Raw genomic sequence first — 26,815 nt, 5'->3', positions numbered from 1 at the left:
CAGCTGATCGCCCCGCTGGCACCATATTAACGGAACGCCGAAAAGCCAGGCGCTGAGAAGTGGGGCCCAACTGTATTACCTGTTGACTAAATTAACATATGGAAGATAATAAAGCTGGACTCTAGGGGTTCACAGGCATTGGCTTAAGCTCGACTAAACCAAGGTACGGGTAAAGAACATGTTTGATAATTGGAAGTACTAAGAACTAATTAGTACTAATTGATAGCAGATGATAAAGAGCATTCTCTAGCTGTTCCATAAAGGCTTCACTGAAGAAGTGGATTTTGAGAACAGCCTTGAGGGAGAAGATTGTAAATGATTTTTTGTTGCAGAAGGCTCACAAGGAGTGGCATGGCAGAAGACAGAAACATGGGATCTGACAGGAGGTAACTGTTTTAGATGCTAAAACTGTTATGCCATGGTCATAATTTCATAACAAATAAATCTGCAGAACAAACATGCGATTTGGTTTATGTTTCCTTTTCCCATTTAATGTTAATTGAACTAGGAAACCAGTTTCTGTTTTTTGTGGGGGTTTTGCTGTTTAAAACTCTTCATTTCTGGTAGCTTATCCATGTACGTTCACCATTTTCTGTTTCCAACTTTGATGAGGAAACTACAAATCTCAGTTTCAGGATGGTCTTGTTAGTGTTTTTAGAAAATGATGCTGATGCAGCCTGGATGGCACAGCTGAAAGAAGGCACTGTTACTTTTCAAAAGTCAAGCTGAAGCCTACGACGATTCACAAAAACGCATTTGTTCCTTTTCCAAGTAAGCTGAGCAAATATGATTTTTATTTACACATTCATCAACAAGGTGTCATTTTAGTTATGTTAATTTTTTAAATTTAAAAATGGTGTTCAGAAGATATTTCTGTCGCACTGCAAGAAGGCTGTCAGGAGCTTTAAGCTACATGACTTTGGGTTGGTGCAATCACAGTTTGTGACTGGGGTTTAGGAACTCAGCCTTATGAACTTCTGTGACCTTCCCTCTTGCCAGTAAATTACTGACAACCCAGTTTTGGTGTTGTATGAGAGGATTGCCAGAATGAGATATACTTTTAAATTCTCTGAGAACCTGGAAGTGTGGGAGCATATCTTTGTAATTCTATTCAGAAACTTCAAGTGTTCCAAAATAGTGCAGCCAGATTACTGGGTGGGATTCCACTTAGTACTCATATAACCCTTGTTTTAAAATAGCTGGGCAGCCTGCCAGTTTGTTTCCAGGTTCAATTCAAGGTGCTCACATTAGGGTTTAAAGCCTTAAACAACTTAAAGCCCAAATATTGGAAAGACTATCTCTATCCCTACCAACCTTGATAGATCCACCACCCTCAGAAGTGCAGAGAGTGATGACCTAGTAGAGGGCTTTCTCTGTGGCAACCCCTAAGTTGTGGAGCTCCCTGTTCACAGAGCTGCATCTGACATCTGCATTGTACAGCTTTTGCCATATGCTGAAGATGTACCTCTTTACCCTGCCTTGGACAGTTTTGTGGGAGCCATTTCTTTTGTTGAATTTATATTGTTCTGTAATCCACCCTTGGACCTTGTGCCCTACCAGGTCAGGTTCAAGGTTCTTGTATTAATTTACAAGACCCTTACATTCCTGCTCAATCACTGAGGTTGAGGAGGGGAGGAGGGAAACAGTGGTCCTTCATGGCTCGGATACACAGCTCATGTCCAGCAGGAGCCATATGTTCAATATTATGGGCTCAATCTCATGCAACTCCCTTCCAGTTGAGGTCAGACGGGCTGCTTGCTCCCTGTTGAACTTCTGGAATTTACTGAAGACATTTTTGTTTTAGCAGGCTTTTTAACAGTTCTGGTTTTATAGTTTTAACACATTTTTAGTTTAATTGTATTGAGCCTCCTGTATACTGCTTAGAGACAACAGTAATTAAGTGGTATATAAATTGATGAAATAAATAAATAAATGTGACCAGCACTCACTTCCTAAACTCTGATTACAGTGTGTCTCCTTTGGATCTTAGTAATGTTGATGAACTAATACTACTTTCAATAGAAAGAGGCTAGCAGAATAAAATGGAGACATAACTTCCTATGGTTTGAATGAGTATTGAAATGCAAACACAATTAAGTGTAAGCAAGTGTAAAGAGATGTACATTGGGATAAAATAAATTCCTAACTTCACATATACCATTTGCTACCGGGCCAAGTTCAAGGTTCTTGTTTTGGTGTACAAAGCCCTATACAGCTCAGGACCAGGATACCTGAAAGACCATCTTATTCCTTACATACCCAGTCGATCACTGCGCTCTGCAGGTGAGGGCCTCCTACAGATACCGTCTTATTAGGAGGTTCGTTCTGTACAATATAGGAAATGGACCTTTAGTGTGGCAGCACCTACCCTGTGGATTATATTCAATTAGGAAGGCGCCATCTCTGCTCTCTTTTCGGCGCCTTTTGAAGACTTTTCTTTTTCAACAAGACTTTTACATTGAGAGCTATCCTAGTCTGTGTCAGAATTGCTTAATATGTTTTTTAATAATGTTTTAAACCCTTTTCTTAAAGTTTTTAAAATGTTTTTAACGCTGTTTTGTCTTAATGTATTTTAAGATTTGTATTTATGATGTTTTAAAGTGTTTTTAGTGCCTTGTTTGCCACCCTGGGCTCCTGCTGGGAGGAGAGGCAGGATACAAATTAAACCAATCAATCAATCAAACAACAACAACAATAATAATATACACTGATATGGTTTGAACTGAGAGTGATTGACCAGGAAAGAGGTTTTGGTTTTGTGATGGATAGCTGCTGTGAAAAAGATGACTTTCATATTATTGTTATTATTACATTTTATTTATGCTCCGCCTTTCGGCCAAAGGCCCTCAAGGCGACTTACAAGAAAAATAAACACAGGTATAAAAATACAATAAGATAAAATATAAACAATACAATATACAAATATACAATATACAAAAATTAAATTAAATTAAATCAGATATGAGAAAGAATACAGAACATTGAAGCAGCTGCAGGATTTTGGGCAAGGTTGTGGAGGTTCAACATCTCATTTAAGTATCATAACCATAGTGGTCTTTTAAGAGAGAGAAAAAAATTAATAGCAAAATAATTTACATACCAAATTCAAAATGTTGCAGCTGAATATCCAGTGTGACTTTAAGATGCTAACATGTGGTTAATTTACCCTACTACTTTAGTGGTATCTGCTGCTGGCTCTTCAGATGGTATAAAAGAGCCCAACAGCCACATTACGGAAATTTTGTGGACCACATAGTCAAGGGATTATTAGGAAAGAGGTTGAATATAAAACATTGCGTAATGTTTTCACCCAAATCTGTGATGTGACTATACTTGAAATACTGTGTGCAGTTCTGGTTATTTCACCTCATAAAGGATATTGTACAGCTGGAAAAAGTGCAAACAAAGGCACCCAGAATTATCAAGGACCTGGAACAACTCCTCTATGAAGAAAGGTTACAAAATATGGGAAACCTTAGTTTGGCAGGGGGGAAGATGAGCAAGGGAGGATATGATGCAGGTGTGAAAAATTATTCATGGACAAAATGGATAGAGTTTTCCTCCCTGTCTCGTAATACAAGAACCTGGGGTCATCCAGTGAATCAGAATGTTGGGAGATTCAGACAAACAAATGCTATTTTTTATTATTTATTTGTTAGATTTATATCCCGCCCTTCCTCCCAGTAGGAGCCCAGGACGGCAAAATACAAGTATACACAGCACATAGTTAAGCTATAGAATTTGCTACCATGAAATGTAGTGATGGCCTCCAACTTGGATAGCTTTAAAAAAAAAAAATTCATAGAGGACAAATCCATCAGTGACACTAGTCACGATGGATATTTATTTCCAGTATCAAAGCCAGATACTGAGGAATATAGTTGAGAGAGTGCTGTTGTGCTGACATGGACTTCCCATAGGCATCTGATTGGGCTTTGTAAAAACAATACTGGACTGGAGGGGCCCTTGGTCAGTTTCAGCCAAGCTGTTGTTCTTATTTCTAGACTGGTGCTTCAGCACAACCATGTTAAGTATGACATGCAATTCCTGCTCCCCCACAAGGTATTATACTGTGTGTAATTTTATACCCCTTTGGCAGACTATGCTATCCATTTTGGCCTCTAGTTCTCATAGTCCGGGCTGATGTGAACATATGTCTAGTTGTTGGTTTTTGCCACATCATTTCTCAGCACTGTTAAAACATCTGTACTGATAAATGAGGGTAAAGCTATTTGTTGGCCAAAGGTATTTAGTTGACCTCAAGATAAATATTATGTAAATATTAGGAATTTTGTGTTAAAGCACTTGTTCTAGATGTTTACTGGTGACCCATTATAAATGATGTTAGGGCCACCTGTGCCCTCCCTAAGTTTCATGTAGAGTCTCCAGTTTCCTGATGATTGTATGCTCAGAGCTACCATGTCTTGTCTCTCATAGGTGGGAAAGAGACTGGGGAGGGAGTGTCGCGCAGACAAATAGCAAGAAAGGAAAGAGCTAATCAAAAGGAAAGAGCTAATCAACCTATCACCCATTCCTTGCAGTTCCATTGCACTAGATTGCAACCTTTGAAACTGCTTTTCAGTTTAATAAAAAGGTTTTGAGGAACACATTCCCATGTCTCTTATGTAATCTGTACTTTGACTCCCACTGGCAAATGATGGAAATGAAGATGAGATTTAGCGCCTAATCAAAGGCACTTGGTCACCTAGGATATTTACTGGTAGGAGTCAGAAATTTCTTCCTGACTTCCAGAGGTGTTAAGAATTGTAAGTTATATAAAAAATGAAACATAGACTGCAGGTTCTTACGGCTGATTCTTGAATGACTTGCATTATAGAAATGGAAAAATGTATGCATGCATTTTTCATGCTCAATAGGTTGCATATGTATTTTGTTCTTGGATGTGTGTGCCCAAGTTTAAAATTCAAGTGACACAGCACTTTTTTTTGCCTGTATGGCTGTATGTCTATGTATGACTATTGAAATGATTTTATTTAGAGAAAAGACATCCCAATTAGAAATATTAATAACACCAAATAGATTCATAAATCTTACTATCTCCTGAGATCACTTGTTGGAAATGGATGTGTGCTGGGTGGTTCTCATGGTAAAAATAGTACATTTTTTCTGGTTTAAATTATCTTGCTCATGTGATGTAAAGCAGTCTTTATAATTTTTGATGTTATGAAAAGTAAATGCTAGATGAAAGTAGGGAGTTTGCTTTGTGAAGTGTGCACTAGTGGAGGGCCCAGTATCGTGACGATATATCTTTAGAATTAACCCGGAGCCATCAAGCTCTTTCTGTACAAGTTGTAGAGGGTCATTCTGCAGGTGGCTAGGTTCTTTTCCCCATAGACTTATTTCAGAGGAAAGCCAAAAACAGAGGAACTCGATATTTGGAAAATATTTTCACAGCAGTCTACAACTTTTTATATATATATAGGTCTTTCACTTGCTGCAGTCCTACTTGGAGTCCGAACACAGGGCTAATTCAGACTTTCTGCAAGGCCTGAGCAACATTATTACTTGTATTGAAGCTAAGCTGTGGTTGGCTAAGAGGTAGGTTAAAGCTCTTATCTATAAATGAATTTATCACAGGTTGATAATAAGTTTAAGTGTTGACATTTCTGGGTTGGGCTAATGACATAGCCTGAGTCTGGTGCTACATAGAGCTTTGATTTCTATTAGTGAACCATTTTTTGTATTCTTCCCTCAGAAAGTATGGAGAAAAGTGTTACAGGCTTTAAGGGGGCTATTTTGAAACACTTCTACTGCCGTGTCAAATAGCTGATTCTCATTTACTTGAATCAAGGAGTTTTTTTAAAACAACAACAACATACAAATACAAAGGCAAACTTCTGTTTCAGAAGTCAAGGGTAGATGAAATCCCAGGACTTTGAAGAGTCAAACTGTTTGAAAGATGACAAGCTGCCATTTTATTGCAGGAGCTAATGGATATGATGATTTCAGGCTGCAATCCTATATACATTTACTTGGTAGTAAGTTCTTCTGAACTTAGTGGGGACTTCCTTCCAATATGCATTGTCAGTGTTGCATATACTTTTTCTCAATTACAGGAGTTGACCCTGTCAGTTACGGAGCACCTGGTTGTAATACATTGGATTAACCATGCTCCATTCCACCTCATTCTTTGGAACCACTAGAACAAGAAGACTGCAAATGTAGATAAATAATCTTAGGTGTTTTGACCCGGAATCCTTCCAAAGGAAAGCTTGCTTCACAGCTCTAAATTTAGCACATTAAATCAAATCAATCTACATGTATTTTTCTGTCAAAATAATACAAGTTCCTAATCAAATATTTCCTTATGTATTAATTTTCAAAGAGAACAAATAGTTTGCCTGTTGGCACTGGAGGACATTCTCCTGTAGGGATGATGCCTCCCACTGGACTGGCAGGCTGGGTGCAGAATCCTTTGCCTGCTCTCCTGGAGCAGGAATCCCACTTTCCAGTCCAACCCTGCCTGTGGTCATTGAGAGAAGGGTCCTTTAGTGCTCTAAATTTCTCATATATATATTATCCTTATTTTCTGCTAATTGTGAGTGTTCATTCTAGTCTCCTTTTTGTTTGGTGTGCATGTGTCCTTCCTTTCCCAGTTATTTTGCTCTCCCTTGGCCAGTGTGAAAGTGCAATTTGTGTGTGTTAGGGAAGGGAGTTTCAAGGAAATCTTCAGAGATTGTGAGTGGCTGCCGGGGTCCGCCCCATACATTTTTCGCTGTCCTTTGGATTGTGTGGGTGATACCTGCAGCTGCAGGATCCTTGATTTTTAGGGATCATCAGTTTTTACCTCCCTGAGGAGGCTGTGGCTGCTTTTAATTAACTGATGCTTCTCTTGGAACTAGTGGCTGGGTGGGTGGTCTTTGCAGTTGGCAGTTGTTCCTCAGCCATTCAGCATTTTCAACCACATTTTTGCTACTGCAGCTGGCGAGGGGCTGTCTGCATTTGTTCATCTTCAGTCAGTAGAGCCCTTGCTCTGGTGGTTCCAATCATTTTTTTCCAGCATATCTAATGGTGTAGCTCTGTTGGCGTCTCCAGGAAAAGGCAGGAGCACCATTTTCTTTTAAGCAGTTTTGGCTGTTTCTAACTGGAGACCGTCCAACGGTTCATCCACTTGCTTTTTGACTAGCCAGTAGCTGTTGGGGAAAGGCTGATCTGCACCTGCTGGGAACCCCGTGGATTCTCCAGTTCCTTTATTCTCCCATTTAATACTTTGGCATGGCAGCCAAGGGGTAGAAGGCAGACTCTCCCATTGCTGCTGGGTGGAGCATACCTCCCGTTTTCCTGTTTTTTTGCTACCAGAGTAATGCAGGGGCTGATTTTGAATATGGCTCCTTAGCCAGCTCCCCTGCAGATGGACATGTTTGCCATAGGAAAGGAGACATTTCTGTCCCTTCCCAGTGTTGTGTGCCAGTGTAAGACTGCTTCCCCTTCCCCCAGTGGTCACAGTGTGTGTGTGGGGGTAGTTCTTCTTCCTTTCATGAACACTTTGTGCCCTTTCCTTTCAAGGGAGACTTTCCTAAGTTTTTATCCTGGATATGTTCTTATATCTCTTCTGAGATACAGGATTCTTTGAAGGCAGCTGGTGTCTCTGGTAGGAGCAGAGCTGGGGACAGAGGTCACCACTATTCTAAAAGAAGACAAAAGTCACACTCTAAGCACCATAAGAGGAGGAGATCTCACAGACACTCTTCAATAGATAATTTGGTGAGATCTCCTTCTCCCCCGTCCCCCTCCAGGGGTCCTCCATCCAAGAGAGTTAACCAGGTAGAGAAGGTTCTTTGCCTTCTGTTCAAGTTGATTTCCACATCTCCACTCCTCCTTCACAATCTGTGGCAGCTGAGGCCAGGTCTCCTATAGTTCAGCAGGTGGCATTGGGGGGAGCAGCTCAGCTAGTTCCTGTCCAGGAGGTGGGTTCTGATTCTGTTTAACCCTCCAGCACGTATGGAGGAGGGGGAAATGTCAGGTGAGGAGTTGAAAGTAGTTCCTGCTCAACCTAGATTATTTGACTCAGATGTTTTTCAGCCTTTTGTAATTAAGACGTTGAATCCTTCAGCTGAGGAAGCACTCCTCAGGAGTCTGTGGCTACTGCCTCTATTGGCGCTAAGAAGTCCTTTCCTTTGGTCCAGTCTACGACTGTTTTGATGCTTTTCCCGCTGTGGATCAGCTGGTAGCTGCTCTGGCCTCCTCTGCAGTTATTCCCTCAGAGGAGGGAAGGGGGTCCCAAAGATTCTTGTGATAAAAGAGTGGAGACCACATTGAGACGTAGTTTTGAAGTGGATTCTGCGGTCTTTCAGACGTTGGTCACTGCTTTTCTTTTCCAGGGCTGTGTTTATGTGGGCAGAGGAGTTGGGAACTCGTGCAAAGGTTTCCAAGTCAATTAAAGATATTCTTGAAAAGATATTGCATGCTTCTGTTCTGGTGACAGATGCTGCCCACGATGACTTTCAGTATGATACCTCCTCCATGGCTGCTACCATGGTGGCTAGGAGTAATATTTGGCTCCGCCAGTGGGAGGTGAACTCAGCATCTCAGTTGAAGCCTATTAGTATGCCTTTTTCAGGATATAAGCTGTTTGGTGAGCCCTTGCAGCAGCAATTGGTTGAGGCAAGGGATAAGAAAAAGTCTTTTCTGTCTGCTAAGGAGGACAATTGTAAGGAGTGTCAAACTCAGCTTTTTCATCCCTGTCGAGAATTCTCTTATCCCAGAGGTTTTGCATCATATAGACCATGTTGGGGCCATCAGGACAGAAGAGGTGGTCATTCCTCTGCGAGAGGGGGAGGATCTATATTCTTGTCCTCCAAGTTGTCCAAGTCTCCTAAAAAGGCCCCTTCCACATGACTCTTCGACGCCCCCAGGAGGTCCTGTGGGTGCTCGCCTGTTGCAGTTTTCTCATCTGTGGGGGGAGGTGACCTTAGACAGGTGGGTGCTGGGCATAGTGACACATGGTTATTCCCTCAAGTTTACCTGCAGGCCACACAATCTGTACCTATGCTTTCGTCTCAGGACCTCATCAAGCATGGGAAATATCTTGAGGACATAAACCATCTGGTGGACATCTGGGCTGTAGAAAAGGTTCGTCTCTCAGATAGGAGATCTGGGATCTATTCTATCTTTAGTGCCTGAGAAGAATGGAGACATTCAGGCCATTCTAGACCTGAAATGGCTGAACTCCTGGGTTGAAGGAGGCAGTTCAGGATGGAGACTCTGCGGTAAATTGTGGCAGCACTAAGAGAAGACGATTGGAAGACCTTGGTCGACCTGTCATTGGCTTGCCTCCATATTCCCAGTGTGCCAGCACATCATCGTTTTCTTAGGTTCAGCTACGACAGGTTACACTACCAGTATCAAATGTTGCCTTTCGGCCTCTTCTCAGCACCGAGAGTCTTCACCAAGGTACTGGTGGCATTGGGGGGTTCGTCTTTACCCATATCTAGAAGACATTCTTCTTCAGAGTCTGTCACTGGATGCTTGCATAAAGGATACTGAGACCACCTGTCTTGTCTTTGTCACTTTGGGTTCATAGTGAACAAAGAAAAGAGCTTGTTGGTTTCGTCTCAAGTGGTAGTTCACTTGGGGGTTTGGCTCAACACCAGTCTGTTCAGGATGTCTCTTACACTGGAGAGAGTGGAAAAGATCACCAAAGGTGTAGTGCAAGTGAGGTCATCAGCCTGCATGGACCTGATGTTGTTGGCATGAATTCAGGATCTCCTTGTGTCCACATACAATCTGGTCTGCTGGGCGCAGTTTCATTTGCGCAGTCTCCAGCTTCTCGTGTTGCCCTTTCAGGACCAGATAGAAGGCCGTTAGTAACTTTTCTTTTGATTCCCAACCAGCTGAAGTAGGGTTGCTGTGGTCAATGTCTCTTCCGAGAGTCACAGAACAAGTGAGTCTGGAGGAACCACAACATCTGATGCTGAGCCTATATGGCTGGGGAGCCCATCTGGATCACAAACATGGACATGGTTGGTGGAGGAGTCTCAGCTGAGCATCAGTGTCTTGGAGCTTTGAGTGATCTGCCCAAAGGCCTTGGCATTGGAGGTCAAGGGCTCTCACTTGCTGGTATGCATCAACAATGTTTCTGCCAAAGCGTACATGAACAAGCGGGTGGGGGATTCAGTTGGCAGCCTTGATCTCTGAGGCTGACAACCTCCTTCGCTGAGCAGAGCTCAGCTTACTTTTTCTGAAGGCCAAATATCTGGCTGATCTCAAGAATGCTGTGGCAGATTGGCTGAGACTGACTGCCATAAAAGAGGCGGAATGGCAGTTGTATCTGCAGATGTTCCAGATGATGGTGTACCAGTTCAGCAGACCAGTGGCAGATCTGTTTGCCTCACCGGACTATACCCAGTTACCCATGTTTCTGTTCCATCTTCTGTGCCCAACAACCTGGGGGACGGATGCCCTGGAGGTTGCCTGGCCAGCAGGGTTTCTTTATGCCTTTCTTCCCTTCAGTCTGATTCAACAGACTTTATGGAGAATTGTTCTGTATAGTGCAGAGGTGATATTGGTGGCTCCCCATTGGTTGAGGAGGCCATGGTTTCACGATCGACTCCACTTGTCAATGAGAAAGCTGTGGTGTCTATCAGTGTATCCAGAACTGTTGCTTCAGGGGCCAGTTGTGCATCCCAGATCAGAGCTCTTCTAGTTGACAGCCTGATGACTGAGCAGCTTTGGCTGAGCCAGTTGGGATTCTCAGGGAAGATATTGGACACCTTGTTATCTTCCAGGCTGGCTTCCATGAACAGGGTATACTGCATCATCTGGAATTCCTTTTTGGCATGGTGTTCTAGAGAGAACGTGGATCCATTGTCTAGGGAAGTATTCATCTTGCTTGGTTTTTTGCAGGCTGGGGTAGACAAAGGCTTGAGTGCCAGCATTATTAAGCGGCAGACAGCTGTGTTGAGCAGCATTTTCTCTAGCTTAGAAGGTCAAGTCATATTGTCTCATCTTCATAAAAGGTTCATCAAAGGAGTAGCTCTTTATCTCACTGCAGATGGTCCACCGCTTGCCCACCTGGAACCTTAACTGGGTCCTATTTGCTTTGACAGATACTCCCTTTGAACCAATGGCCACCTGTCCATTGAACAGACTTTCAAAACAGTTTTTGTTTTTGCATTTATATCAGCCAGGTGGGTCTCGGAGTTGGTGGCCCTCTCGGCCAACCCACAGTTGTGTGTTTTCCACCAGGATACAGCTGTCCTCTCTTTTGACCCATCTTTTTTACCTAAGGTAAATTTGGTATTTCACAGGTCCCAGAAAGTTGTTTTCCCCTCTTTTTGTTCAAATCCTTCCTGTATGCAAGGGAGACAGTGGCACTCTCTAGATGTGAGGCATGGTCTACGATTTTATTTAGGTCGAACTTTGGAGTTCCATCATTCAGAGTTGCTGTTTGTGGTTTTTTCGGGGCCTTCTTGGGGGAAGAAGGTCTTCATCAATTTCCTGCTGATTGCGATTGGCCATTACTTGGGCCTTTTCTGCCTTGGATAAAGAGCTTCCAGGCAGGCTCACAGCACATTCAGTAAGAGGGGCCATGGCCTCTGCTGCCTTCAAAGGCAATTTTCCATTGTTGGACATTTGCAGGGTGCCATGTGGGCCACTCCGCACCTGTTAGTTAAACACTACAAAACAGAGTTTTTCTTCATCTGATGCAGCATTTGGTAGGAAGGTTCTTCAGAGGATCATTCAGCGTAGGGCAGGGGCAGAGGAAGCCTACCTGGGTTACTGCTCTGATATATCCATACAAGAGAATGTCCTCCATTGCCAAAAGGCAAAAATGGAAGTTTTATGTACCATGAACTTCTGTATGATATTGGCAGTGGAGGACATTCTCCCCACCTCACCACCTTCTGCTGATATTTTCCCAATCCTCTGTTGTTTCTGGGTGTGGGTGGTGTTTAGGGCTTCTGCTTTTGTCCTACATTGCTAGTGTATTTAGGTTGTTCTGTTTTGTCTTATTTAGTGAATGTTGATGTTATGGTGAATGTTTTGTTCATTTTTTCTTGGTCTGAGTGTCCATGTTCTCAGGTTTTCATTACTTGTAGAGTAGAGCCGTTAGGAACAACAAGGAGTTGTTCACCTCTGCCAGTCAAACTGGAGGGTTGGATGACTCCTCCCCCTGGAGAGGAGACAAAGGATTCTGGACCCTGCCTGTCAGTCTGGTGGGAGGCGTCATCCCTACAACAGACTGTCCTCCATTGCCAGCATCCAACAAAAGTTCACAGTAAGTAAAACTTCCGTTTTTAACATACAACTAATATTTCTTTTCTTCAAAAGTTGTTATAAAATTTGCATATTACATATAATTATTTTACAAGGTACTTAAAAATATACTTCCCAATATCCTTATAACAAATTTTGATATACTGTTCCATCCTTTTGGGGGGAAAAAAACTATCATGAATGTTAATATGATTTACAAGTAAGGCAATTGGGTCTCCTCACCCATTTTGTAGAGTACAATCTTTGTCTTGCATGTATTTCTCAGACTCTTTGGGTAAAACAAGAATACATATTAATGTTCCCTTCTAAAATTACTTGTTGCAAAAGAAAAACAAACTTTCTGTTCAGATATACTTGCATGTAAATTAATGCAATCTGTTCAACTTGCACAGTAAAAAAGCTGCTTCTGATTATTTAGCTACTTTAGGAAATGGAGAGTGGGGAAATAATTTTTTGTACTCTATTTCTGAGGTAAAGTTTTGTTTTGTTTATTGTATAAGGGAATTCAAACTGTTGAATGTAAAGGGTAAACTGAGGCTACTTTCACACTGCACTTTATTCTGTTATTTCTCACCTGGTAATTGGCACATTATATTTGGTGGAATATTGTAGAAGTTTAGGGCTAGTTTTGTGATAAATAATACCAGAAATAATCTGTTTGCAAACTTGGGAACCCAGAACTTCACAGGAGCTTTGCACTAGCTGCAACCACTCACGTGACAGGCATCCTAGCATGCAATGTGTTCCCACCCTTTATGCGTGCACCAGTTGTTTTGCCTGACAAAAACTGTACTGGTATTCTGGCGTAGGAGTGGGTAGCAACATTCCCTTCCTCCTTTTTCCACATATACACACACCTCTGTCCAGACACTAACTCAAGCAGTAAATTAAGGGGTAACTACAGTGTGCATGTGTATAACAGGTGAGGGATGAAAACAAGGCGCTGTTTGTTGCAGCAGTGTGAAAGACAGTTGCACAATATGCCAGTATATCAGCCAAAAAAGCCACGGTTCCTTAACACAACAGATACTGCAGAATGAAAGGAATTTTAGAAATCGGGACAGAAGAGCTACCATTTTAATCTGTTAAACTAATGCAATAAGCCCCATGTCTGAAAGCAGCCTGTATGTAAACTGTCTTGACTTTTATGTACAAGGTATCAGAAGGTGGCTAACTAGCTGTTTAACTGTCACCATACATTGTCTCATTGAAGTTATTCTGGGCGTGACATGCTGTCTTTATATACAGGCGCAGGGGATTGAAAACTGGTGGGATTTGATTGGTGAAGTCATTAGACATTCTGTCTCATTCCATTGGACCAGAGCAGTGGCCTAATTTGGGGGGGGAATTGCACCCAAATTGTGATTGGCTAGAAAGAAAACCTGGCTGGAATTAAAAGGGAAGTATCAAGCCAAATTGAGTAGATTGATCTGAAGAAGGCAGTCATTTTGTGAAGAAGAGTGCAGAAGCAGCAGAGCTGAAAGCAAGAGCCAAGCAGATAAAATTACAGTTAGAGGCTTGGAGAGCCTGAGAGAAGCCAAGAGCTGAAATTATTGGCTAGAGCTGAGGAGATCTCAGGGGGAAAGCAAGTGTCCCAAGAGGCAGCTTTCAAAAGAGGTCTGAAGTCAAGAATCAGTGGAGTTGCTGAGTGCCTGAGGTAGCAGAGAGTGCTGGACCTAGGTGAAGACTACAGAAGTCCTGATGGAAGCTTGGGAGCTCCTGAAGAAAGAGGTTTTGGGCCTGACTGTAGAATGCAAGTATAGTCCTCAGTGCCTAGTTGATGAGTTTTGACTGGATTGGAATGGTTTAAGAAAATTGGCTATAGGTTTAAATAGGGGGAAGAACCGAATCTCTCAGAGCTATCACAGTAACCTTATAGTGTAACCATTATGAGTTAAAGAAGCAGTTAGCAAGTATAGATCCACATATAGTAACCACACAAGCTAACATAACCATCTGTTTATATTAATACCTCTTTAACTAAAATATTAATTCACATTGTTTTTCACTTTTAAGTGCTTATCCATACTGGAGAGTCAACCAAGGTATATGTTTGACTAAGTATTTAGACACATGATAAAAAGTTTGCATAAATAAGTAAAAGGTTTTGACCTTAAGTGTAGAAAACAAAAAACTAAGATGTGCAAGATCATCCCCTCTAAAATAATAGTGTTGGAGGTGGAGATGGTTTGCCACAAGGAGTAAGATTAATTATATCTCAAACAACTTGCTTATTTATTTCCATTTAGAACAACTCACAAATGTATTCTTATTACCAAATTAACAGCATATTCCTATGTGTATCTGCTCAGAAATAAGTCCAATTGAATTCAGTGCAACTTACTCTCAGATAACTGTACGGAGTTGCAGACTACAGAAATATAACTAGTTCAACGTCTATTCACTGATTAAGATAGATTGATATACAAACAATAAGTACTTCATTCTACAGAGTTACAATTTAATTGTGAGTGCAAACCAACTGTTTCTCACTCTACTTAGGAATTAGAAACACACTAGTCTTACTTAATAAACAGGACTTACCTTTAATTTATTAACTGAACAGATTCTCAGTGCCTTACTTAGAATTAGATCTGTGTTTCATTAAAATCCCCCACCCTGGCCAAACACCAAAGGTATATAGTTAATTCAGTAGTCACGGGGGGTCATTCTGTTGGGCCCTACATTCTGTTAAGTGTGTTATGTAACTAATCCTGTGTGAAAGTGATGCAAAATAATTAGGCAGTGTCAATTGCTGATTTTGTGTTTTGCAGGGACACTTTCCCTCATCTTTAAAAAAGTATTTGTCCACTAGGGAGGACACACACACACCGCACGCATGCATGCACGCACGCACACGCACCTCTTGCCAATACCCCCCAGGCCACCCACATTCCCCTCCCCACTTGCCTTGACTGTTGGGCCAGTGCTGCTGCTGCCACCCACTGTGATATGTGCAGCTGTTGCCACTGCAGCTTTCTCCTACATGGCCTCCTGTAGCAGCACTGCCATGGCCTGCGCGGTCTCCTCTGCCGCAGCTTGTGCAGGCTCCTCAGTCTTTGCTGGCAGGGCTTCCTCCATCACTGCTGCAGTTTTAGACCCTTCAGAGGCCCACTGTGAATTATTTGCAAGGCCCTTTGAGGGTAAAGTTGTTCACCTCCTTAGCAATGTTGATGCCCCATCCACATCTAGTGTAGTCACCAGTGAGGTTTCCAGTGCAACGTCTGCAGCAACTTCTTGGGAATGGTTTCAGTTGATGTGGCCTGATAACATGAACAAGGTACTTGTGACAATGCAGCCATAAATGTGTCCTCTTGACCCTTGCCCTTCTTGGCTTATGAAACCTTGCCAAGGGGGGTTGACCGAGTGGATCCAGGCCTTTTAAGTAGAGACCTTATCCCAGTCTGTGTTTGCTTCGGAATTGCTTTTTAAGATGTTTTTAAAGATGCTTTGTTTTAATATATTTTAAAGTGTTTTTATGATGTTTTAGAGTATTTTTAGTGTTTCTGTTTGCTGCCTTGGGTGGCATATAAATTTAATAAATAAATAAATAAATAGTAAAACTACAGATAAAATTTACAAAACAACTAAAATATAAAAAATGGGCTAAAATTATCAATTGGTCACAATTCTCTTGAAAATGACTGTGTATTTTTATTCATTGATGTGTTATGATTTTTTTTGTTTGTACATCAGGCAGCAAATGTCCTGTTTTTATTGAGTAGTCTTCTAGATGGATTTATGATGAATGCACAAGCATGTGTTTAATTTTTTACTTAAGTTTTTTCCAGATGTTTGTAAGTTTAATAAGGAAATGAATGTTTGTGCTAGAACTTAGAGGTCTTCAGCATCTTTACAGGCTGTCCCACACTTCTCAGCTTTAAATTGTCTCCAGGTGTTTTGGAGTTCAGTGTTTCCTCTTGTCTTTCCGTGCTCCTTATACTTGTTCATCAGTCTATGGAAAGTTGCCTGATTAAGGAATAAATGGTGGTTCTTCATGGTCTCTTGAGTTCTAGAGAAAAGATGGGGGAAGAAATCCTAATAATAATTAATTCCACAGATTTTGGAAATGTGTGAAAAGCTGCATATTGTATAAAAGCTCAGATGTTTAAGGAGTCTTTATAAATTCTTGCTTGTATCTATGCAAGCCTCCCAATCCCTGCATGTAGCTTCTATTTTATGTACATATTTGAGACATCTGTTTCTATAAATACACATCATAGGAGGGAGGTTCCTAAATGTAGGGTATTTTGTGTGGAAAAAGTACAGTCTTTGGAAACAGAATTTTTATCACATTTTTGTACAAGGGCATGCCCAAATTTGGAAAATCTGTGTCCTCCCATATAAACCTGACTGGCTAGACTCTATGTCTTCTTATGAGACCATCTTCCAGGTGCCCCACTAAAGGAGGAGAGGTGAGTGGCTACTAAAGATAGGATCTTTTCAGTGGTGGCACCCCTGTTGTGGAAGGTTTGCTTGGCACCCACACTGTGGTTTTTTCAATGCCAGGTTAAGACCTTTTTATTCTCACATGCTTTTTAGAAAGTGTTTTAGTGTTCTTCAGATAGCTTAGAGCTATCCTCTTATTAATAATTTTATTCTGGTCTTGTACTGTGAGGTTTATATTCTGTTTTAGATTTTAGGTATTCTGTTTTATGATTTTATCCTTTATTATAAACCTTCCAAAGTTAAACAGTATGGGTTTATTGTAGGAAACTGTTATGCTGTAGATGGAATGGCTTTTTTCATTGTAATACTTGGCAAATAATCCTAAGATTATTTAGCTATGTAATGCAAAAATGCAGGCTGATTACATAATTTTTCTGTGAGCAGGACATGGCAAGAATTTAAGATCTTGCTAATGAATTATGGCAGGAAAATCAACCTGGATAACCAAACCTAATATAACTTTTCACATGTATGTATTTGAAACTTCTCCAGAAAGTCATCTTGTTGGCATCAATAATAAAGTCAGAGTTTGTCTTTCTTCCTTATGAAACAATGTTCACATTATTTATGGTGTACTCTTGAATCTGTTTTGCTACAGTGTCTTTATATGCAAAATCCGTTTCTCACTGCATGCTAAGCCACCTTGGTGGGGGAAAATATCTTTATTGAGCAACCTTCATAAACACAAACACTGTTAAAGCACATAAGTATGTATGAAGTTTTTAGTAGTACTGGTGATGGTCAAGGGTTGCATTCAACTAAGTCTTGCCCATAGTAGACCCATTGAAATGAATGGACCAGGAAGTTAATCATGTTAATTAATATCAGTGGGCCTACTTTGAGTAGGACTTAGCTGACTATAAACCCAAATATTACCTCCACTGTCAGAGGCAGTCACTACAGGGTTCCCTTTTGCAGCTGTATGTGTAAAACATGGAAACTCTTAACGTATTGCCAAGGGAAATATTGTATGACTGTTACAGTAGGCACCACCATTCTAAAATAATAATGACTTCCCAAGTGTGTGGCACTTCATGATGTGCATCTTTTCTGGGTGCAGATATTTACATCCCCACATGTCTTCCTTTACTTTCCTGGCTAGCACAGCTGCAACATTCGTGCAGTGAAGAATATATAACATTATTAATGAATTGGTGCTTACAAACTGCTCTTACACATGCTTTTAAAAATCCCAGTATAATTGTTCTTTTATGCAAAAGAGAATATGTTCAAAAGCTTTCAGATCACATGTAACAAGTTAACATTGAGATTGAAAAAGGGTTTATACTGGGTAAAAAACCCAGCTAGGCCTTCCTGCACCTTTAGTTTGGGTTTCCCTTTATTTAACTAACTAAATTTTAGCTCCTCTATCTGAAGGGGATTTTTCCAGCAGACCATCAGTTTTAACGTGGGAAGATCATATTATACTACTTAGTATGGGAATGACTTTACAGAAAGACTTTATAGATAGCTTAGAGTGGGAGACCTTTGTTTCCATTTGGTTTCTTTTTTAAAAAATGTCAAAATAATGGGCATATACAAATGATAATATACTGCAAGTACATTATGGTAATGGTAAGAGGAATAGTAATAATAGGAGGGGCTCACTTTACAATACACAGAACTTAATGTTCAAACTCGGCATTATCTGTGCAGAAGATCTCCCCTCAGTGCAATTTGTCCATCTTTTGTTTCTTTCATTTATATCCCATCTTTCCTCCAACGGAGTTAATCAAGTCAAGGAGTTCAATATACAGTACATATAAGCCAGGTTTAGATGGTATTGTATTCCTTTTATTTCTGTTAATATCTGCAACTCTTACTGCTATTCAGTTGCCAGCGTGGCTTTATTTGTTGTTATGTGCCTTCAAGTCGATTAGGACTTATGGCGACCGTATGAATCAGTAACCTCCAAAAGCATCTGTCATGAACCACCCTGTTCAGATCTTGTAAATTCAGGTCTGTGGCTTCCTTTATGGAATCAATCCATCTCTTGTTTGGCCTTCCTCTTTTTCTACTCCCTTCTGTTTTCCCCAGCATTATTGTCTTTTCTAGTGAATCGTGTCTTCTCGTTATGTGTCCAAAGTATGATAACCTCAGGTTCATCATTTTAGCTTCTAGTGATAGTTCTGGTTTAATTTGTTCTAACACCCAATTATTTGTCTTTTTTGCAGTCCATGGTATGCGCAAAGCTCTCCTCCAATACCACATTTCAAATGAGTGGATTTTTCTCTTATCCAATTTTTTCACTGTCCAACTTTCACATCCATACATAGAGATCGGGAATAGCATTGTCTGAATGATCCTGACTTTAGTGTTCAGTGATACATCTTTACATTTGAGGACCTTTTCTAGTTCTCTCATAGCAGCCCTCTCCAGTCCTAGCCTTCTTCTGATTTCTTGACTATCTCCATTTTGGTTAATGACTTTTGGTTAATGTGCCGAGATATTGATAATCCTTGACAAGTTCAATGTCCTCATTGTCAACTTTAAAGTTACATAAATCTTCTGTTGTCATTACTTTAGTCTTTTTGATGTTGAGCTGTAGTCCTGCTTTTCCCTATGAGTCCGGCCATCACAACGGTTTTAGCTCCACCTATCGTGCGAAGGCAAGAATGTCTTTGAAGTCAAGACTAGGGGCGTCAGGCCCCTCCCACTCTCCAGTTCATTCTTGCCTTCGTACGAACAAGATTGGAATCATAGCATAGATTGAGCTAAGTCTCTCGTATTTGTCTTCAAATCCTTACTTTTTCTGTTTTGTGTGTAGCTCACTTAGGGTTCCCTCAGAGACCGCGGCTGCGGCTCTCTTCGATCTTTCCCCAACCCTGAGCTATCCATTTCAATTTTCTTTCCTTCCTTGACTGGGGGCTCCCTCTGAGACCGCGGCTGCGGCTCTCTTGCTTTTTGGCCGTTTTTGAGATCCCCCCCCCCCCGGCTCTGTTGCATCCATTGTCTGGGGGCTTCCTCAGAGACCGCGGCTGCGGTTCTTTTTCTTTTTGACCGTTTTTTGAGCTTTCCCCCCCCCCGGCTCTGTTGCCGCGGCTGCGGCGCTTCCGATCTCAGCGGGAGCTTGCGGCTGCAGCTCCCGCCGTTACCCCGTCACTCAATTTAGCCTACCCGGGTCCGTTCTGCCTGTGGCTGCGGCTACTCCATTGGTTCCTCGCTACGTGGCTTTAATTTCCCACTGCGAAGGGCTTTGCAGACGGCGACGGCGGCTCTCTCTGTGGCAGCTGCCGCTTTTCCCTCACTGCACTGTTTCCTCCTGGGGGGTTTTTAGAACTGCCAGTGCGGTTTTCGGCCCCGCGGTTTCTCCTGCGAGACCACGCTGGGCAGCCCTTCCCCCAGTTCGCTTCCAGACGGCTGCCATTACTTCTTCTCTCTCCGCCATTTTTTCCCGCTCTTTTTTTCCGGGCGCCATTTTTTGAATTCAAATTTCCCGCCTTTTTTGTTACCCTTATTATCCATTGGATACCTCCCTTGCAGGCGATCTATCCGTATGTCTGTTGTATACGTGCTGCAGACAGGCTCACACAGGGCTGATTTACACACAGTTTTACTGTGGCTGTAATCCTAGTGGCTGGATTATATTATCAAGGCTGGAGCTCCAATCCTAGTGGGCTGGATTATTTTATCAAGGCTGGAGCTTTAATCCTAGTGGCTGGATTGTATTCTCAAGGCTGGAGCTTTAATCCTAGTGGCTGGATTGTATTATCAAGGCTGGAGCTTTACAATAGTGGCTGATTTGTACTAAATCTGATTTATATTGGTCCTGCCCCCTCTGAGGTCGTGAACCAAACCTGAAACCCAGCCTCCAGCACTAATCTGAGTGTACCAACTCTAAAACAGCCTATATTACATTAACGCTGATACCTCAGTGCATTCTGCCCCCTCTGTGGCAGTGCACTTCGCCATCTGCCAGTGTATTCTACCCCCTCCGTGGTAGTACGCTGTGCCAGTTCGGGTCTTTACATTCTGCCCCCTCCGTGGCAGTGTACTGCACCCAAGTTAATATAAGATGGCAGAACAGCCAGGCATGCCGCCATCAACCCATATGGTGCCAGATCAGCCAGGCATGCCACAATCAGCCAAGCCACAACATCCTAACACGACTAAGACCAGACATACCAAAGCACTGGCTAAGACAAAACATCTTTCCAGCCATAGTAAACCAAAGCGCCCACGCTATGTCTCTGTGCCAACCACCACCACAGCACAGGCACACATAAGCGATATTCTACATTCCCCTGCTGCTGCCTCTGACGAGGAAGAGTTTGTTGGCTTTCCCCCGTGTTCGCCTAACGAACCGCCCTCCGTGTTACCGCCCCAAACATCTGTTCCAATAGTTCCTCAGGCACATACATCTGCCACATCCGGTCTGCAGCTGTCTCCTGATTTCCTCTCTCAACTTCAAGCCATGTTGGCATGTTTCACCCAAATGCAGTCACTACCACAAGTTCCTGCCATACCTCCACTTAACATGGTCCAACGTGCGTGCCATGAAGCTCATTCTTCCGGATCACCAGATCCCTTTGATGTAGCCAGAGGCAGATGTACGGACGAAACCTCGTATGCGGAGGAGTCAGCTTTCACTGACCATGTTGAAGGAGACGACTGGAGCGACTATTCAGATCATGAGGAGGATACATCGTATCGCTTGTTTAATACCTCAGATTATCAGCCGCTAGCACGCAGGGTAGTCAATACCCTTGGTCTCCAGACTGCGCCTTCAACTTTGCCCGCCCCAGCTATCAAAGGGGCCAAGGTCCTCAATCCCCTGCACCGACTGAGCACTACATCCCGGTGCCGGACCTAATTACCAAATTAGCCTCTGAAGAATGGGCCCATCCACTCAAAGCTCGACGCTTCAAGAACCTGGCTGACAGACTTTACGCCCTAGCCCCGGACTTTGCCACCAAGTTAGATGTCCCTGGCATAGATGAACCAATCGCTCGCCTCGTTTCACGATCGCTTTTGCCCAGGGAAGGGGAATCCCACCTAAAAAACACTACTGAGCGACAAATAGACTTTGCCCTCCGCAAGAATCACGAGGCCACTACCCTGGCCATGTGTGCCTCCGCTTCAGCCTCCATCTTCTCCAGAGCATCTATGATGTGGCTGGATGACCTTCTAGAGGATTCTAACCCTGATCCTGTCACCCTCAGAAGAGCACTATTGAAATTGCGTAAGACAGCTGCCTTTGTGGCCGATGCCACTTTGGATGCCACTCAATTAGGGGCACGAGCCATGATGGCTCAAATAGTTGCTCGTTGCACCCTCTGGCTTCGCCACTGGCAAGCTGATTCAGCGGCCAGATTGAATCTGTCCAGGGCTCCTTACTCCGGATCTCTACTCTTCGGCGAGGAAGCTCTAAAGGCAGTGCTGGTTGATCCAAAAGACGCCCACAAACCGGTTCTGGCCACAGTCAAGAACATCGACCACAGGCCTTTCAGGCGATTTCCTTCATTCCGTTCTAACCAGCCCTTTCGAGGAACGCGGCCAGGAGGACGAGGCCGCGACTTCAGACCCTATGACCCCAACGCATTCAGGGGCTCCTGGAACAGACGCTTCCAGGGCAGAGGTCAGTACCAAAGGCGCAGGGGCAACTCATCGTCCTCATTTAAGGGAGGCCCTCACCTACGCAAGTAGTCTTAACGCCCTCCCCATAGGTGGCAGATTACTTAATTTTGGAGGTCGATGGCTGCGCCTTACTAAGGTCTCCTGGATCAGGGACCTTTTCAGTTATGGTTATACCATAGAGTTCTGGACAACCCCACCAGACAGATTCCACCCGTCTCCTTGCCCAAGGGCACCAGCCAGGCACAACATTATGCAGACAGCTATACACCACCTCTTGGACATAGCGGCGATAGAGCCAGTCCCACAACTGAGAGGTCGGAAGGGGTGTACTCCCTCTTATTTGCTGTGCCAAAACGAGATTTATCATGGAGGGCGGTATTGGACCTCAAGTTTGTCAACCGTTTTGTAACATATCGCAGGTTCAAAATGGAATCACTCCACTCCATTACGGAGAGTCTGCATGAAGGAGACTTCCTGGCTTCTATCGACCTTAAGGCAGCGTATCTCCATGTGCCCGTTTGCATAGCCCACAGAAAGTTTCTTCGTTTTGCTTTTGGCCACCAGCATTTTCAATATAGAGCGATGCCATTTGGCCTCTCCTCTGCTCCAAGAGTGTTTACCAAGGTGCTACTCATCCTAGTGGCTTACCTCCGGACCCAAGGGGTTCATATCTACCCATATTTGGATGATCTGCTCATACGGGCCAAGTCGGAGGAACTGGCTCATCATCATTTAATGATCACCCTCAATGTTTTGCAGGCCTACGGCTGGCTTGTCAACTTCGACAAAAGCTATCTCCAACCAACCCAACGCCTACTACATCTAGGGGCAATGTTGGACACCCTGCAGGCAATGGTCTTCTTGGCTCCAGATCGCATCACTGCCATCACAAGCATCGCAAGGTCCCTGATGCAACAAACATCCGCAGACGTCATGCTTCTCGCTAGAGCGCTCGGGATGTTTATATCTACAATCCACATTGTGCCATGGGCTCGAGCCCACACTCGGCCCCTTCAATGGATTCTGTTGCCTTTTCAAAAAGATATTGCCAGCTCCAACCATCGCAAAGTTCGCTTGAGCCCCGCACTGTGCCTCTCCTTCCGCTGGTGGACCAAGGTTCAACACCTCTCCAAGGGCACGTCGTTCAGAGAACCCCGCAGAACCGTTGTAACCACAGATGCCAGCCTCATAGGTTGGGGAGCCCACTGCAACTCCCAGTACGTTCAGGGGGTTTGGTCCAACACAGAGCAATTCCAAAGCATCAACTGGCTGGAACTAAAGGCTGTCCACTTAGCCCTATGTCATTTTCAGTCTCTGTTCCCTTTGCATCATGTGCTCATTCGAACAGACAACACGTGTGTAAAATCACATTTGAACAGACAGGGGGGCACCAGGTCTCGTCCTCTGCAGGACTTAGCCTCCCTCATCTTTGTCTGGACAGAACAACATCTACAATCCCTGAAAGCAGAGCACCTCAGAGGGATTTGGAATGTGACAGCAGACTGGCTCAGCAGACAACAGGTCTTTCCGGGAGAATGGAAACTTCATCCAGCCATTTTCCATCGTCTCCAGTGTCGGTTCGGCGCCCTCTCAGTCGATCTGTTTGCCTCCAGTCGCAATTGCCAGCTTCCCAGGTATTTTGCCTGATACCTGGACTCAACAGCAGAAGCAGTAGATGCTCTGACAACACCGTGGCCAGACGGTCTATTGTACGCCTTTCCTCCCATACCATTGTTAGCCAAAACCTTGAGGAAGGCGCGAACCGAAAGGGCACAGCTGGTTCTGATTGCACCATTTTGGCCACGCCGACCGTGGTTTTCAGATCTTCTGGCAATGTCAATGATGGATCCTTGGACACTTCCAGTAAGGCCAGACCTTCTATCCCAGGGTCCAGTACTGCACCAGGACCCTACTTGGTTCAATCTAACAGCGTGGCGTTTGAACGGGGACATTTGAGGTCAGCTGGACTGTCTGACGCTGTGATTGATATTATTTTGGCCTCGAGAAGACCATCTACCACCCGTATTTATCAACATACCTGGGTGGCTTTCTCCAAGTGGTGTCAGTCCCACCACCATGATCCATCCCAGGCCACTGTGCATCAGGTGCTCCAATTTCTCCATAGCGGCTTTATGATGGGACTTCGACCCAACACCCTACGTCGACATGCGTCCACTCTGTCGTCCATTCTCTCAGTGTCCTCTCCTGGAGATCATATTTCCTCACATCCGTTCATCAAACGTTTTTTGAGGGGAGTCGCCCTACGCTCTCCGGCTGTTGTCCATCGGTTTCCCTCATGGAGTTTGCCGAAGGTTCTGCAGGCTTTGCAACGTCCTCCGTTTGAACCCATCAGGACTGTGCCTCTTCGTATACTGTCCTTCAAGGTCTTGTTCCTGATCGCAATCACATCTGCTAGACGAGTTTCGGAGTTGGGCGCATTGTCTTCCGCTCGCCATCTCTGCGTCTTCCATAAGGACTCTGTTGTTCTGAAAACTGATCCTTCCTTCCGTCCCAAGGTTGATTCAGTGTTCCATTGCAACCAGGACATTGTTTTGCCTTCCTTTTGCCCGAATCCTACCCATCCTCTCGAGAAGGCTTGGCATTCGTTGGATGTCCGGAGGGCTCTCAAGACCTACCTGTCTCGGACCCAGGATATACGGCGAACTGAGTCTCTGTTTGTATCCTTTCATCCAGGGTCTATGGGGCATAAAGTTTCCAATCCTACCTTATCCCGTTGGTTAAGGGCATGTATTACTTTAGCATATGAGTCTCTGAAGCTGTCAGTTCCAGCTAGTATAACGGCTCATTCTACCAGGTCAGCTGCCACTTCGGCTGCTTTTGCCACTAATGCTCCTGTTGCCGATATTTGTAGGGCTGCAGTCTGGTCTACCCCACACTCGTTTATAAGGCATTATAAAATTGATCGCTATGCCTCTGCTGACGCTTCTTTTGGCAGACGAGTGTTGCAACAGGTTCTTAATGACGATTAACACGTGGGTGGTCCCTCCCTGTTTGGGCTGCTGGGGTACATCCCATTGTGATGGCCGGACTCATAGGGAAAATGGACCATTGGTCTCACCTGAAGGGTGATTTTCCTGAGGACGGACATCACGACCCTCCCAGTTGGAGGATGACTATATATTTTCTAATGTGTTCTATATTACTGTTACGCTATTATATTTAAATTTAAAAGTGAAGTCAAGACTTCTAGTTCTGTTATACCGCTATGTTGGAGTCCTGTTACTATGCATGGTACTATTGTGTTATTTTCCTGCTGCCAGGCCTGTTGGCCTTGTTCTTGTATTTTTAGATATCTCTCCTTAGACTCGCTGCGAATGAACTGGAGAGTGGGAGGGGCCTGACGCCCCTAGTCTTGACTTCAAAGACATTCTTGCCTTCGCACGATAGGTGGAGCTAAAACCGTTGTGATGTCCGTCCTCATAGGAAAATCACCCTTCAGGTGAGACCAATGGTGCATTTTGTGCTTTCCTCTTTAACTTTCATCAGCATTCGTTTCAAATCATTATTGGTTTCTGCTAGTAGTATGGTATTGTCTGCGTATCTTAAATTATTGATATTTCTCCCTCCAATTTTCACACCTCCTTCATCTTGGTCCCATCCTGTTTTCCATATGATATGTTCTGTGTATAGATTAAACAAATAGGGTGATAAAATACACTCCTGTATCACACCCTTTCCGATTGGGAACCAGTCGGTTTCTCCATATTCTGTCCTTATAGTAGCCTCTTGTCCAGATATAGGTTGCGCATCAGGACGATCAGATGCTGTGGCACCCCCATTTCTTTTACAGCATTCCATAGTTTTTCATGACCTATGCAGTCAAAGGTTTTGCTGTAATCTATAAAGCACAGGGTGATTTTCTTCTGAAATTCCTTGGTCCATTCCATTATCCAACGTATGTTTGCGATATGATCTCTGGTGCCTCTCTTCCCTTTCTAAATCCAGCTTGGATGTCTGGCATTTCTTGCTCCATATATGGTAAGAGCCTTTGTTGTAGAATCTTGAGCATTATTTTACTTGCATGGGATATTAAGGTAATGAATAAAATCTTGGTGTATATTAAACAGTAGAGGGGACAAAATTCCATAAACACTATATTTATCTACAAGCAAAATATGAAAAACTAGCAGCTTCAGTAACTTGGAGGGGAAAAGAAACAGATTGAGAAGACTGCAAGTTCAGTTCTGTTAGAATAGATTTTAATGAACAGATTGGTGTTTAATTTCTGTAAGAAAGAGTGCAAAGAAATTATATTAAAACAAAGTCTTGAACAATATGCAATACACCACAGATATTAATTGCCTCAGCTCCATTACAAGTGGCTTCCATTTGTCAAGAGTAATGTGTATATTACTGTTGAACTTTTAATTCATTTAATTCTGCAATATATGCTATCATAAAGATCACTCTCTTATAAAGGCCAGACCTTTCTTCTTTTCAGTGAAGCTTCAGTTATTTACATGGTGGAGGTTTACTTTGCTCACAGTCATGTCGGGAGGAAGTGAAGTAATGGGTTGTATCCAATAAA

At 43.2% G+C, this 26,815-nt stretch overlaps 1 protein-coding gene across 7 annotated transcripts in view; it reads left to right on the top strand.

Moving 5' to 3' along the window:
* The window catches only part of THADA (THADA armadillo repeat containing), a 266,610-nt gene that overhangs the window by 172,775 nt on the left and 67,020 nt on the right, over positions 1 to 26,815 (top strand). For 5 of the 7 annotated variants that reach the window (XM_061625379.1, XM_061625378.1, XM_061625375.1 and 2 more), the window contains exon 30: positions 5,444 to 5,559. The exons of 1 other annotated variant lie outside the window; for it this stretch is intronic. In XM_061625379.1, coding sequence (XP_061481363.1) covers positions 5,444 to 5,559 — 116 coding nt within the window. Of the gene's footprint in view, positions 1 to 332; positions 362 to 5,443; positions 5,560 to 26,815 lie in introns of those variants that run through there. One more of the 7 variants, XM_061625380.1, reaches the window with a different exon arrangement.

The sequence above is a fragment of the Rhineura floridana genome, chromosome 4, assembly GCF_030035675.1.
Source record: "Rhineura floridana isolate rRhiFlo1 chromosome 4, rRhiFlo1.hap2, whole genome shotgun sequence".
In the NCBI taxonomy this organism is placed as follows: Eukaryota; Metazoa; Chordata; class Lepidosauria; order Squamata; family Rhineuridae; genus Rhineura; species Rhineura floridana.
The sequence above is the reverse complement of the archived record's forward strand: the minus strand, read 5'-3'. Positions and strand labels throughout refer to the sequence as shown.